The sequence below is a fragment of the Lotus japonicus genome, chromosome 3, assembly GCF_012489685.1.
Source record: "Lotus japonicus ecotype B-129 chromosome 3, LjGifu_v1.2".
NCBI classification, from domain to species: domain Eukaryota; kingdom Viridiplantae; phylum Streptophyta; class Magnoliopsida; order Fabales; family Fabaceae; genus Lotus; species Lotus japonicus.
This window is the reverse complement of record NC_080043.1, coordinates 92,686,128-92,700,805: the sequence shown is the minus strand read 5'-3', so window position 1 is coordinate 92,700,805 and position 14,678 is coordinate 92,686,128. Positions and strand designations below refer to the sequence as shown.

Sequence of the window (14,678 nt, the reverse complement as noted above, 5' to 3'; positions counted from 1 at the left end):
AGTATGATTGTTTTTTTTTTTAAACTAGTATGATTGTCTCTCATAAAATATATTAGTGATATAAAAAAAGGGAAATCCTCAGCCACAAAAAAAGAAATTAATGGTGGGCCATTAATGGCCCATTGGTAAGGTATGAGAAATTCATAAACGTGTTTGCGGGTTGTTGGGCTCTATGCGCAAAATCTGGAGCAGAACTCTTTGGCCCACCTTTGAACAACTAAGATGACTTTTGACCCCCAAAAAAGGTGATCTTTTGTGAAAAAAACATGAAACGAAATAAAAGAAAATACGAGTAAAGGCTATTAGTCAGTCGGGGAGTGAGCTCCAGCTGCTCCTGCTGAAGGACTCTCTTGTTGTGCCATAGTTTTCCTTTATTCTTTTGTTAATTTTCCGATTTATCAAAGAAAAAATATGAATTTAGACATGACATGTTAATTTTTTTTTATAAGCCTAGCTCGTTACCCGTCATAAGTTTTTTTTTTTCTGGTCTAACTTGATCTTCATAAAAGTCTGGTCTAACTTGACAATCTATTTAAACGTCTGTGTCATGATAAGATTTTATATTTTTCAATAAATTTATTTGTAAAGAGACTAGCATACTTTTTTTTACGGGAAAGAGGCTAGCAGACTTTTACGCTAACGAGTTAAATTATATTAAAAAAATCTTTAGTTCAATTTTATTGGTGGTTCTCAATGAAGAAAAAAAAAACAAAAACTCAATCAAGCTGAACATTAATCATTGAGGTGAAGATTAGCTAAGTTATAGAGCCTACTTTGTTACTGGAAAATAACACATTTGAAACATTTTTCCTTCATATAAAAATTAACTTGAACACATTTAATAAAAAATAAAACTGATAACCAAATTGGGTCATAATCAACAAATGCTGCAACATGTCAAGTGGCTTGCCATGTTCAACCCCCATTGCTCGATGACAGCCGTAGAAATTTGCGTTAATTTTTGTTGCTTATTTCTATATCTCCCTTTTTCCAAACTTATTATTTGACATTTTTTCTTTATTTCATGCCGGCTAGCTAGTGCCTGAAATTGACAGGTGTTTGTTCCTCAATTCCCATCTAAAAGAGGAACCTAGATGGAGCTAACTCTTTAGTTTTTTTACATTCACAACACTCAAATTCAAGGCTTTATTTTATTAAGAAAAATCAGACATATACAACTAAATCAACCACTTGTTGCTTATGGTCGTGTGGAGTATAAGTAGCAAATTAACATTATTAACTTATATTTTATGTTCTTAGCTATAGTTAATATTTTGGAAATTTTTATATATACTAAGGCCATAAGACTTTTCCCATATTTCTCGTGACTTCGTGAGAAGGCTCTGGCTCACTAGCCAATAAAGGCAACCACACTAGTAGATCACATTTCAGTCTTAGTAATCGGCCTTTAGTTCCCAATTCCAACAATCTAAATCTCATGATCACCTCTCTGGATTCCCATTTTCATCAATCTTCATAGCTTAAAATATTAGTATTGTTCTATAAGAGCATAGAATTTGATTCTCTTCATCTTCCTTGGTGTCATTGCTTTCATATTCTTACACCATTTTAAAGTAAGATTTTATTTCCCTTCATTAATATTTTATTGTCACTTTGAATTTGATGACAACTATATGTCTCTTGCTTTGTAATATTTTTTTTAAGTAGTGCATGCTTTACTTGATTTCTTTGCAGTTTGAACTTTGAAGTTCAAAATCAAAACTTGTGAGTTTGCTCTTTGCAAGGACTTGAACTGTTGATCCATTACCATCACAAATTCACAATGGTGTCTGCTGCTTGTGTGGCCTGGACAACCAGTTCACAGTTAGCAAAATCTAAAAAAGACAGTACTTTTCTGCAAGATGATGGTTTTCTAGGTGAGAGAATCATCAAAGGGAGTCTGAGTTACAGTCCCTGGATCAATAATCAATTAGCCACAAGTTGGAGAGGCAAGGAGAGTGTGAAGAAGGCCAAACCTGGTGTTGTGTCTGCTGTTCTTACATCAAATGATACCAAGGAATCCTTGGTAAGCTGAATTTTATTCCTTCATTCGTTTTCTGCTTCCCCAACTTCCAGTTATTATGGTATTGATCAATATGATTGTAAGAATAGCATGTTTTGTTTGGATCAACCTCTCTTTTCCCATAATCAATTCTGGCACTCACATCATGTGCATGTTTGGTTTCCCATAATCAATTCTGGCACTCACATCATGTGCATGTTTGGTTTACCGTCAATTCCGGTGGAGTAAAATCAATTCTGGGTGGAATTATTGATGATGTTTGGGAGTTATTTTTGATAATTGATTTCATACCGAAAATCAATTCTGGTAGAAGCTAGAAAAACTAGCACTAATCATAATCGATTGTGAGATTTTACAATTGAATTTCACAAAATTACCTAACAAAAATCACTTTTTCGTAAATGTATTCAAATATGAAATTTTACTTTCAACTCACTTTTATTACTATAATCAATTTTATCAGAATCAATTGCGACAAACGTTGATCCATACGGGCAAGCTTCCCCCATAATAGAATATGAAATTTTACTTTCAAGTTTCAACTCACTTTTACTATAATCAATTTTATCATAATCAATTGTGACAAACGTTGATCGATACACGCAAGCTTCTCACAAGAATAGACTTTTGCTTTAGAATCAATTGTAGAAGAATTTTGAAACATAGTCTTATGTCAATGTGGGTGCATTCTTTTGTATCTTATTTGGAAAGTGAATGTATTCTCAATTTCTCATTGAGGGTTTCAATTTCAGAGCATTCAAGTGCCAACCTTTCTCAGAAGAAAGGCAGACCCTAAAAATGTTGTTTCCATCATATTGGGAGAACGTCCTGGGATTCAACTCCTTCCTCTTACCAAACGAGCTGCAACACCTGCTGTGAGTAAATCATTGTCTTGACTGAAAAAGCATCACTTTTGTTGGAGTTCCATGCTGTGATGAAACTGTATGCATTTTCAGGTCCCTGTTGGTGGATGCTACAGGCTTATAGACATCCCAACGAGCAACTGCATTAACAGTGGCATCAACAAAGTATTTGTGTTGACCCAGTTCAACTCTGCATCTCTCAACCGTCACATCTCCCGCACCTATTTCGGAAATGGCATCAATTTTGGGGATGGATGTGTGGAGGTATGTCTCATGGAGTTGGATGGTAATTGTTAGAGGGCCGTTCACCATAATCTAGTTGATTTATTTTGTAAGATATTATGCACTTTGGTTTCACAATTTGCACATAATCAAAGACACATTTGCGCAGAAGGCGAGACTTGTAGCTTCTAATCAGAAGTGATTCTAGTTCTATAACATTTCACCATGGAATCAAACATGCTAGCTATATCTGACTTCAAGTTGCCAATACACATTTTTGTTCATTCATGATGATAAAAGAAACCTAAATACTCTACAGGTTCTAGCGGCCACCCAAACACCAGGAGAAGCTGGCAAGAATTGGTTCCAAGGCACTGCAGATGCTGTGAGGCAATTCACTTGGGTATTTGAGGTGGGAACATAATTTTTGCATATATCAGATTTCAGAATGTACTGCATATCCTCAAGTTGAACTGGACAGTAATAGATTGAGTGTTGTAGGATGCCAAGCACACAAACATTGAGAATGTGTTGATCTTGGCAGGAGATCATCTATACCGTATGGATTACATGGACCTTGTGCAGGTAAAAGGTTACTTGTTTCATGTGTTGGATTAGTTATTCATTTCATTGTCACAGCTTTTAACTTAAAAAATTAAACAGAGTCATGTAGACAGAAATGCAGATATTACAGTATCATGTGCTGCAGTGGATGACAGGTGTGTTCAGTGCTCTTTTAGATGTGTTCCTTTATTTCCATGTTTGTTTGTTTGTTTGATATCACTTTATTTGAACTTCTAGCTATTTTACTTTTGTTTCACTACTGCGTATTTGATTGAGAAGGAAAGAGCCATGAGAAAAGAGGCATAGACACACTAACTTCCTCAAAAAAATTATTTCAAACTTAGTTTAATCTAAGTTTCATTTCTAATTGCATACTTTTTAGTCGAGCATCAGATTATGGATTGGTCAAGGTAGATGGCAGAGGCCGCATCATCCAATTTTCAGAAAAACCGAAGGGTTCTGATCTGAAAGAAATGGTAAGTTCCAACTCTATAGCCTATTTGGCATTCAACTGAAGAAGGTTCTTGGTCACTATCTGAAAGCAAAAATTACGGCATGTTTGCATACACAGTAGATTTTCACGTTGGAAGAAGGATTGATTATGAGAGAAGTTACTCCCAGTAGCTTGTGGTTGCAGAAATGATTTTTGAAGTTCTGAACTTGAATACAAACATGCTATACCACCCTCTATTTCAGTAGTCCTTTAAAACTGATCATCTTAGCACTACAGCATCTCCAGAGAAGTTCATACTTTATATTTGATATACATCATAGGATAACATCAAAATCTCTTGTACTAAACATGTTAATAACATGAAGATCTACATCTAAAACATACAGATATATATAGGCTTGATTATCAAACTTCTAATACAGTTGAATCCCATATTTGTTATTCTACCTTTCCATAATTATGAACTTTTTCTACAAACTTGCAGCCCCAAATTTTATTTCCATCTGCCCTCATTCTTTTAATGTGTTCCTTTTGCTTCTATGCAGCAAGTAGATACCTCTCTTTTTGGCTTGTCACCTCAAGAAGCATTAAAGTCACCATATATTGCATCTATGGGGGTTTATGTATTCAAGACGGATGTTTTACTTAACCTTCTAAAATGGAGATATCCTACTTCGAATGACTTTGGATCTGAAATCATTCCTGCAGCTGTGAAGGAATACAATGTCCAAGTAAGAAATTCCAGTTCGATATATCGCTTTTCATATTTAGATCTATTCTAGAAGGAGTCTTGTCTTCCATTTACAAGGGACTGATAACTCCTACGATGAGGCAACAACACAACTTGAATGTTTTGTGCCTTTTTTCAGGGTTACTTTTTTGGTGACTATTGGGAAGACATTGGAACAATAAAATCGTTTTACGATGCTAACATGGCTCTTACTGAAGAGGTGGGTTAAAGATATTTACAGTTGGAAAATTTCTAATATAATGTTTTTCCTCTGATACCATGCATTAGTCACAAGCCAAAATATCAAAGATGCACTAATGACACTATGACATAGTTACAATGACACTATGAACTCAAATAGCTACTAGAATGTAGTAGCAATTTGTAGGAGAAGCTAATCTGTTTTATGTTACCCTCTAGCAGAATCCAATGTTCAAATTTTATGATCCCAAGACGCCCATTTACACATCTCCAAGATTCTTGCCACCAACAAAGATTGATAAATGCCGGGTATGGCTATGATCACTCATTTCAGAAGCTCTCTCTTAATTTAATAACATGTCTTGCTTATCATATTTGAGTTCCTCTTGCAGATTGTGGATGCAATAATTTCCCATGGATGTTTCCTGAGAGAAAGTAGTGTCCAACACTCCATTGTGGGTGAACGTTCACGTTTGGATTATGGCGTTGAGCTCCGGGTAAACTACCATAATTTCTAGACCAAGGACACTAGAATTCTCTAATTAAAATTCCTACCATCTAAGATCTCATTTTACAGGACACTATAATGATGGGAGCAGACTATTACCAAACTGAATCCGAAATCGCTTCCCTGCTAGCAGAGGGGAAGGTTCCCATTGGGATCGGAAAGAACACCAAAATTAGGTAATCATACTAGCAGTTACTACATCCTAACATGGATAGCTAGACCACCTAATTCAATATGTTGGTTTTTGCATGAACCAACTATCTCAAAAGCTTAAGTTATTAGGTAAAGACGTATACTGATTTTATATTATATTTCTAACACGTTCTCTCACGCTAAAACACATTAGGCTTGAACTCTAATGCCATGTTATGGACCAATTATTCTAAAAGTCTAAGTTAGTTGAGTAGGGTGAAGATGTATCATATATGAATGATTTTGTGTTATATTTCTATCAGTTTTGAAACTTAAAACTTAAAAGTAAATACAAATAGTGCCTTTACCATGATGATAAAGAATTAGATTAGCATTTAGAATCTTCATGTTATAATTGTTATTTGTGTCTTTGTTGAAGGAAATGTATAATTGACAAGAATGCAAAGATTGGGAAAGATGTCATCATCATGAACAAAGATGTGAGCATGGCTGCCCCCTATCTTCTTTTTTTACACAACTCATTACCCTTCATTAGTTCTTAGTTATAAGTATCAAGTTATCTATGAATAGTTTATCACCATTCAAATGCTTTGAGTTGAGTGTAGGGTGTGCAAGAAGCAGATAGAGCAGAGGATGGATTCTACATTAGATCAGGAATCCCTATCATAATGGAGAAGGCAACAATAGAAGATGGAAGAGTGATATAAGTCGGGTGTGTTTTACTTATTTCATGTGGCTGGTTGTCAAAGTAGCTGCAAGAAGCATTCCAAGGAACACTTATCTTTGGGAACTGAAGAGTAGCAGAGAAGTTGCAATACCACGTTCAGCTGAAAAACCAGCAGTCATTTTTGCTGTATGTGCAAAATAGAAGGCTACTTGTACAAATAGAATGTATAAATAAAATATGAAATCGGAATGTACAAAAGCAAAAAAATAAAGGTTATGTTTGGCACGCTTAGCTGATAAGCTAGCTGAAAGTTGATAGCTGAAAAGCTAGCTCATAGCTGAAAGTTGATAAGCTAGCTGAAAGCTGAAAAGTTACGTAATTGTAACAAATGTGTTTGGTAAAATTAGCTGTTGAACAAGCTGAAATTGTAAAATGACATAAAAGGACATACTTGTATAATTATTTTTATATTTAACATTACTTTATTTTCACATTAATATCTATAAGATATTAATATTAAAATTATTATACATTTATACCTTTAAATATTTTAATTTGACTCAATTTATTTATCATCTTAAAAATAGGTTTTTTGAAGGAACAAAAAAATCATCTTAAAAATATAATATTAATTTTTACTTATTTTATTTTAACATTAATACTTATAGGTGGAATTTTAATAAAATAATAAGGATAAAAATGACAATAAATTCAATAAGCTATAAGCTACCTCAGATAGCTTATAGCTTATAGCTTAAAGCTTTAAGCTACTGAAATAAGATCCTTCACCAAACACTTTTATAGAGCTTTTAAGCTAGTCAAATAAGCTTTAAGCTAGTCAAATAAGCTATAAGCTAGCTAAAATGACATGCCAAACATAGCCAAAATGAAAGGGTTAGTGTGAAAGAGTTTATAATATTAGTAAAAAAAACAGGACATCTCATAATAATCTATCATTTTTTTTAATTTTGCAATATTGTCAAGCTCAATAAAACATAAAATAAAAATTTTACCATCCTTTTTCTCCTCCAAAATATTTCAATGTACTTGCACTCTCAATCACAAGAACGTTAATACAAGGTACTTTCACCCTAATGAAATGCATATTAGTTTAACAGTCAACATTTTTTTTTTTTGGTCAATAGAGCTTAGATTCATATTCAAAGATTGCCGAATGGCACTTAAGTCACTTCATTCTGAACAGTTCTTAGAAATGGTTGTTTAACATCCTTTTATAGTTTTGTTTCGAAATAGACATGTGGGGACAATGCAAGCATTATGCAATTCATATGTTGTACGAAAAGGACAGTAATGTAGATGCTATTCTCAATAATCTGGTTATATTTTCTAGGAATAAGGAACTTTATTAGGATGAATTCCATGGTATATTTTATTGGAATATGAAAATATTAGCTAGGAAGAATCCCATGGAAATTATCATAAAAGAATACATAGAAGAATGGCTTTTCTATCCTGGACCAGATTCCTCAGGTTGGCAAATTTTATTTCTTTCTAGTTTGGGGTTAGCTGCACATGGTGCTTGAGACATTTCCTTGGTCCTTCGTTGCAATTGCAAACCCTGTTTTTTAGCATTTGACGACACTTTTAACGAGTGCATATTATCCTAAAACCTTAATTTTTCAAAAAAATTTAGGGTCTGATGATAAAGATGTTCAGTTAACGCAAGGTCAACGGAGTCTTTGAATCTCTTTCACGTACATGCCATGAAACTTGAGAGCATAACCCAAACACACTTAGTCGAGATACAAATCTTAGCTTCTGTTCTGGACATAATCATTTAAGATTTCACAACTCGATTTTACAACATTAACCTACAAAAAATTAAGTTTCTCACAAATGTAACCAACCATACATCATTCATTTCAACTCACTGTTACCATAATGAGTCTTACCAAAATCAACTCTATCCACAATTCATTCCAACAACACTAGTCCAAACACACACTAATTAAGCCAACACTAAAGCTCAAAAGTTCTCAACTTGCAGCACCAAAACAAAAGCCACCTATCGATGAAATGACATAAAGGATTGTCTAACCTACACCACATGCTATGCAACCACATCGTAGATGGAGAAGTGTAATGAAAAAAAAAAAACGCATCAGAAATTACATTCACTTCTGTACTACAATTTCCATAGATAAAATTATTGGTCCAAAGATGAGACTGATTAACTCATTTGAGGCAAGTTAGACAAACCCCATGAAATGAAAAAAACTATTGCACATAGCCTCCAAATTAAGGCTGCTTTGAAGAAACATAAAAATGGTAGACCAAATGGAAAAACAATGATATTTTGAAATATTAAAAACACATTTGAACATTATTCTTAAATAAATTTTACCTCACATTGCAGATCATCACCACATTGAGGAAGCTATTATTCACGAATGAAAATTCACTGGTACATGAAACCCAACATGATATGCTATCAAACCTTATGATTTACTCCGTTAATACATGATTCGCTTGGCAATAAGACTTGGGTGATAATGCAGAACTCAAGCCCTCTAGATAAATTTCTCCCACACTGGATGGAAACAAGGTCTTGCAAAAAACATTTAGGTTACATGCGAAAACAATGCACGTTCCCATACATAACATCCTTAGATGCATGCACTGCTTATATTTTGTTTAGCTTAGTCCAAATCTGAGGAGACAAGGAAGTAACATAAACAATATGTTCAACCCCATTTCTCCATACTAATGCAGCCATAAGTATTCATCTGATATTAATCCCGTGAATCTCCCACCATAAGCATAAGAATCAATATATAGCACCAGTGGCCAACAACTTCAAAATCCCTTTGTATTCCAAACTATTATGGGTCCTTTTTTTGTAAGCTCAGAGGGATTCAAACCGTTCATTGCCTTTCCCATCAGGGCCATAGCAGCAATGCTTGGAAACTGCTTCTTTTGAAACTCTTCTATAGTAGTGTTTGAAGACTTTGGTTCCCGAAACTCCACTAATTCATGACTCTTTTGGGAACACGCAGCTCGACTGTGACTCCATCTCTGAATCCAGGGATGTGAAAGTGTAATATCTACAGTTTTCTTCGCTTCAGTAAAAGATGGATTGCCATTTGTTAATGCTGTTGCAGGTAGATCTGGTACCGTCTGTCCTTCAGCAGGACATACCACTTTGGTTTCCAAACTAGTTTTGCTGAATGTATTTTTGACTTTTTCATTTGAAGAAGTTTCTCCAATTTGTTCGCTCTTGGTACCATGAGCAGACCCCAATGTGCATAACTTGAGTCGTTTAACCCATCTGCTACTTGGATCTGGCCCCAAAGAACTACTGCCAGATTTTGTCTTCGCATTTTCATCCGCATGAGAAAGAAGTTGTTCCACATCAAGGCTGTGGGTTCTTGATGTGCTAGTCTCCCTGTCAACCACTGGACTTGCATGAGTGAGAAGCTCATGAGGCTCTTTGTTCATATCCAGCATTGCTGTATTCGCTGATTTTGCTATGGTTTTCACTCTGGCTGAAGTTTCTGCAACTTGAGACGTGAGCAAGTTTTGACTATCCTTGAAGCACTACAAAATTGAAAAGTTGATAACTCATACTTGATTAGCCTCTCAAAGTTTGAATAATATCATATTTTTAACGGGGCACAATATGGTTGCTTGCTACGAGATAACTCTCTAGATAATCAAGTTATTAAATTTAAGAACTAATTACAAAGCACGAAGCATTGTATGTCTGGGTATGTAGAAACAGACAAACAGTGACATTCAAACAGCTGCATCTCTGTATGATGCCGTACAACATTCACCATAATCGACATGAATGTAAAAGTTAATGAAGTTCTTATTTATCCTAAAAGGCAGATTATGATATATTAAGTGTCAAAGACCATGTTACGATGAAAATCATTTAAATGCTGATGGAAAATCAATTGGCAAGGTATCGGGAAGATCAAACAATACCTTATTTATTTGCAATGGAACATCACCTGCAATAGACAGGAAGAAGCATCATCAGTTCCAAACTAAAACTTCGATTAAATTAAACTGAAAATATGGAAAGTTGAATATTATTCAAGTATTAATCAAACTCAGAATAACATATGAAAAGCTTTTAATAACATTAAGTACAGCATTATCTGGTATGCCCTTTAAAAGTGTGCATACTTACCAGGAAGAGTCTCATGTAAAGCACTGATGTCCATAGTGTCTGTCTCAGCAGATGATTCATTCTTCAAGTTTGTCGGACATTTGAAATCTTGGACATTTTCCTTTCCTTCAGTCTTTCTGGAGCTCCCTTGAGTTTCCAGCTTAAGACCTTCCCGAGCATGGTTGCTCATGGGTGAAGAGAGATCAATGATCCTATTGAAAGTGTTTCCTCTGAATTTGGTAGGAGCTGCTGAATCTCTAAAGAACTGACCTCTGTCAGGTAGATTAACATCAGTTTTTTTGGACATCAGAAGATGGTGAGTTGTCTGGGAAAGTTTGGGATGACCTCTTGACGATTCTTCTACTGAATCAATACCAGTGTATATCTTCATAGTCTCCACGTCATGAACAGCACACGGAACTTGCGGTACCAAAGAGGTGGTTACATCACAAAATTTCTGTGGTTTAGTTGACTCAAAGAATGCAGTCTGGTCTGCAATGTTTGGATTTGCAGTATAATTTTGAGTCTTACGGCGCTGACCACGAACAAAATATAACCCATCATCACTACCAGCTATGGGATCATGGGGGAAATGAGCAATACCATCATGCATCAATCTCGTAAACGAAGATCGATGGGGTTCTACCAGGCTACTTATTTTCTTCTCATGAATAAAAAGAGAAGAATAGCTGTGATATTTCGTGCTAGTGAAATGCTCTTCAGATGCTAAGTTGTAGCTCGATTGATATACTTCATATGGTCCACGCGTAAATTGGGGCATCAACATTTTTCCTTTGTCACGTCTATTTGGTACCAATTCAGAAGCTGATTTTACAAAGCCATCCCATAATAATGTTGAGGCAGCTAGGTCCTTTGGTTCAACAGCATATGGAGATTTCTTCAGCAGAGGCAGAGCAGGCGGTAAGACTTCCTGAGACAATACTTGACACTCTCTCACTAAAGTTTCTGTATTAGGAGAAGCGTGTGCAGATGTTGATGGCAAGTGACTCCGAGCTCCATTGAGAGAAACATTTGCATCTTCAGAGCAGGCTTCAGCTTCACATTTTCCATCATCTGCGTGACGAACACCATTCTGTTCCCCCTGCGTGGACAATCCTCGATCTATCTTCCTGGGAAAGTTAAAAATAGGATATGATTTGGAATCAAAGTTTGTTTTCTTTGACTTTCCGGTATTCGCCCCATTGTTTAAGCTAACCCTTGTGGCCCCAGATGCTTCTCCAACGTCTCCAGCATGCATAGAACTATCAACCGCAACTTCTGACCCGAGGATTTCACCATGCTTCTCAGCATCACTGTGTTCTTTGACTTCTTTAAGCTTACAACCAACCCTCAAAGTCAAATGACTGCGAGCAGGGGTTGCTGATTTACAACTCGTGTTCGCCCAGTGAGACATCCATGCCGATTTGGACCCATGCATTGCTGGAGCATCCACCCTCTCACCATCATGACATGCAGCAACATCATCAGGCATCATGGTCAATGATCTACTTTCTCCAGCACAAGAACACACCACTATTTTGACCACACACACTCACAGCAGTCAACTCAAAAACCGGTCAAAACCTGGATTTTCAAGACTATGATTAGAAAAAAAAAAAACTCGCATGCAGATACAGAAAATTGAACAGAAGTAGATCGGAATCACCAAACACTATCTATGACATGAAGAAAGCAAAAATCGTATGAGCCTAACTGATGCACAAATCACTATTCATTATGGAATACAGTTCAACGATTGTATCTTTTGGTGTTAATTTCAAATCGAAATTAATGATTTCATTGAGATTGAATTAGCAGTAAATGGAATTTCCATGGAATTCAGTCCAAACAAGAAACTCAACGAACAAGAAAATCAGTGGAAAATTCAAAAACAATTCAAAGGTACCTTCAAAATACAGTGATGCAGAGGAGCGAAGATGGTGAAGCTGGGAACCATTGATGAGGGAAATGAAAGAAATGCGATGGAAAATACAGTTAGAAGAAGAAGAAAATGAGATACTGAAGAAGGGGAAGGTGGAAGGAAATGTATTTTCATGCTTAGAATCAACGGTCAGATGTTCGTCGTACGTGGGGGCCCCACACGTATGGAAACGATCCTGCCGTTCATTTTTGTAGTGTGGTTGTTAGCCATGAAAGATTAGTTTTTAATCGTGGCTGACAGCAATGACTAATCTTCTCGTTGCACATGCTCACTCCGACCATAATATGCGTTTCATATTAAACCCTCAACCTCATACCTCATGGTCAAATGACGAAGTGAGCTAAACAAATCAGGAGGATTAGTTTGAGTTGTCACTTCTTCACTCAGTTGTTGGTGTGGTTCCATTCATTCATTCCTCAACCACACGAATAAGGCTCGAACCAATAGGACCCACCCACCTGCACTTTTGGCTTTTTATCCTTCGCATTTCTCGTATGTCTCGAAATGCGTTTACGCGTAATTATTGTGGCCACCTAAAAATTAATTAAATAATCAGCTTCTTTTTTGTTTTTGTGCTGAAAGGCTCGGGATCTACCTTTTGGAGTTTTGGTCAATCAAGGAAAAAATATTCATTTGTTTTTTTCTTGCAAAATATCTGAATAGGAAGTTGGCTTTTATATCATTTTTTTTTCATTAATTCATAGTTATTCTTTGTAAACAGTGTGTCTGAGAAAACATTTGTGGTGGGAAGTTTATAAACTTAATATAATCTTCTCTTATAATTTCATAAAATTAGTGTCATAATTACAGACTATAAAAAAATCTTAGAAAAAAGATTAATCATATATATAAGTACTAGTGTTTTTTACCCGCGCGTTGCACGGGAAATATGTCTATTGTATTTGATACATTAATTAATATTTTGATTATTAAAAATATATTAAACAACGAATGAAATAGAAAAGTCAGAATTGATGAGTAAAGTGGACATAAAGACTTCTCTTCTAAGTCCGATTGAGACCAAGAGGAACTCGTTTCACATTCTTTGTAAATATGAAGACGATAACACAAATCATAGATATAAGGAATTATCAACATATTAATCTTAAAAAAAATTAATGTGATAGTAGCACAAATCAGGATTGTGTAAGATATATCATAAAGTATAACATTGTTGTGTTTATTCCAACTAAGTAGGGATGACAATGGGTAGGTACTATAGTACCATCTCCATACCCGCGTTTTTAAAAATTACATGTACCCGTCTTCATACTCACGTGGGTAGCAACTCGAAGCTCTCCACCTTTAGACAATTCAATGTCATTATAGGAAGCTATCCATCTTTGTCAAAATCTAAATCTATGGATGACAATGAGTCTCAAAATCATAGGGTACCCGCAAAAAATATCCACTATGGGTAGGTAAAAAACCGCTAAATGGGTATGAGGTTGAGTATAGATAATTACCCGCAAAAAATAGAAGGTATGGGTGCGGGTATGGGTACTATAGTACCCAACCTGCCCATATCCGCACACACATGTTGTTATTGTTATTATTATTATTATTATTATTATTATTATTTGGGAATATATTAACAAATTAACTTAAGGTATAGCTTTCAAACTCACTCTTTTAAAAAAAATTGGGATATATTAATTAATACTCTAAAAATAAATAATAAATAAATTAAGATAAAATCAAGAAATAAACCACCTAAATCCTAATCAAATCTAAAATTTAAAAATGTATTTTTTTTACTCTAAAAATAAATCAAAAATAAATTAAGATAAAATCAAGAAATAAACAACATAAATCCTAATCAAATCTAAAATTTTAAAATGTATTTTTTTATGAGAATTAATCTGAGAATGACACGTGTTATTTTTTTTCCAATTAGTGAATATTTTGCACCCTAGAAGATTTTCTTTTCCTCAATCCTTTTGCTTTTGATTAAGAAGATAAAAGCAGGAATCCTTAAAGCATATGACATCTTACAATTAGTTGAAGAACAAAATATATTCATGAAGAAGATTGAAACAGAAACCCAAAATGAAGTCTTGAAGAACAAAATACCCTCTTTCACCAATTTAAAAGGACTGTGGTGAAATAATTGTATTTAGTGTATTTGTGAATCTTGGGCTGGAGCCCTTATGAAATAAAAAATCAAAGGAAAATTTCAGTCAAGAGAAACAAAAAATGATGTATTGCCTCAT

At 35.0% G+C, this 14,678-nt stretch overlaps 2 protein-coding genes across 2 annotated transcripts; one reads left to right on the top strand and one right to left on the bottom strand.

Annotated features, from left to right (window-relative positions):
• Positions 1-1,314: 1,314 nt before the first annotated feature.
• LOC130747489 (glucose-1-phosphate adenylyltransferase large subunit 1-like) lies at positions 1,315-6,876 on the top strand. The gene is made up of 15 exons (XM_057600439.1): positions 1,315-1,574; positions 1,696-2,026; positions 2,776-2,898; positions 2,980-3,150; positions 3,428-3,520; positions 3,610-3,693; positions 3,772-3,827; positions 4,055-4,148; positions 4,672-4,857; positions 4,996-5,076; positions 5,280-5,366; positions 5,450-5,554; positions 5,635-5,741; positions 6,137-6,197; positions 6,324-6,876. Exons 2-15 carry the CDS (start codon positions 1,784-1,786, stop codon positions 6,423-6,425), a joined length of 1,593 nt encoding a protein of 530 aa, XP_057456422.1. The 5' UTR covers positions 1,315-1,574; positions 1,696-1,783; the 3' UTR covers positions 6,426-6,876.
• A 1,810-nt stretch (positions 6,877-8,686) lies between these two features.
• Positions 8,687-12,728, bottom strand: LOC130747488 (uncharacterized). Its single transcript, XM_057600438.1, has 4 exons — positions 12,430-12,728; positions 10,545-12,107; positions 10,337-10,362; positions 8,687-9,943 (listed from the first exon to the last, which is right to left on the bottom strand). Exons 2-4 carry the CDS (start codon positions 12,016-12,018, stop codon positions 9,203-9,205), a joined length of 2,241 nt encoding a protein of 746 aa, XP_057456421.1. The 5' UTR covers positions 12,019-12,107; positions 12,430-12,728; the 3' UTR covers positions 8,687-9,202.
• Positions 12,729-14,678: the final 1,950 nt, after the last annotated feature.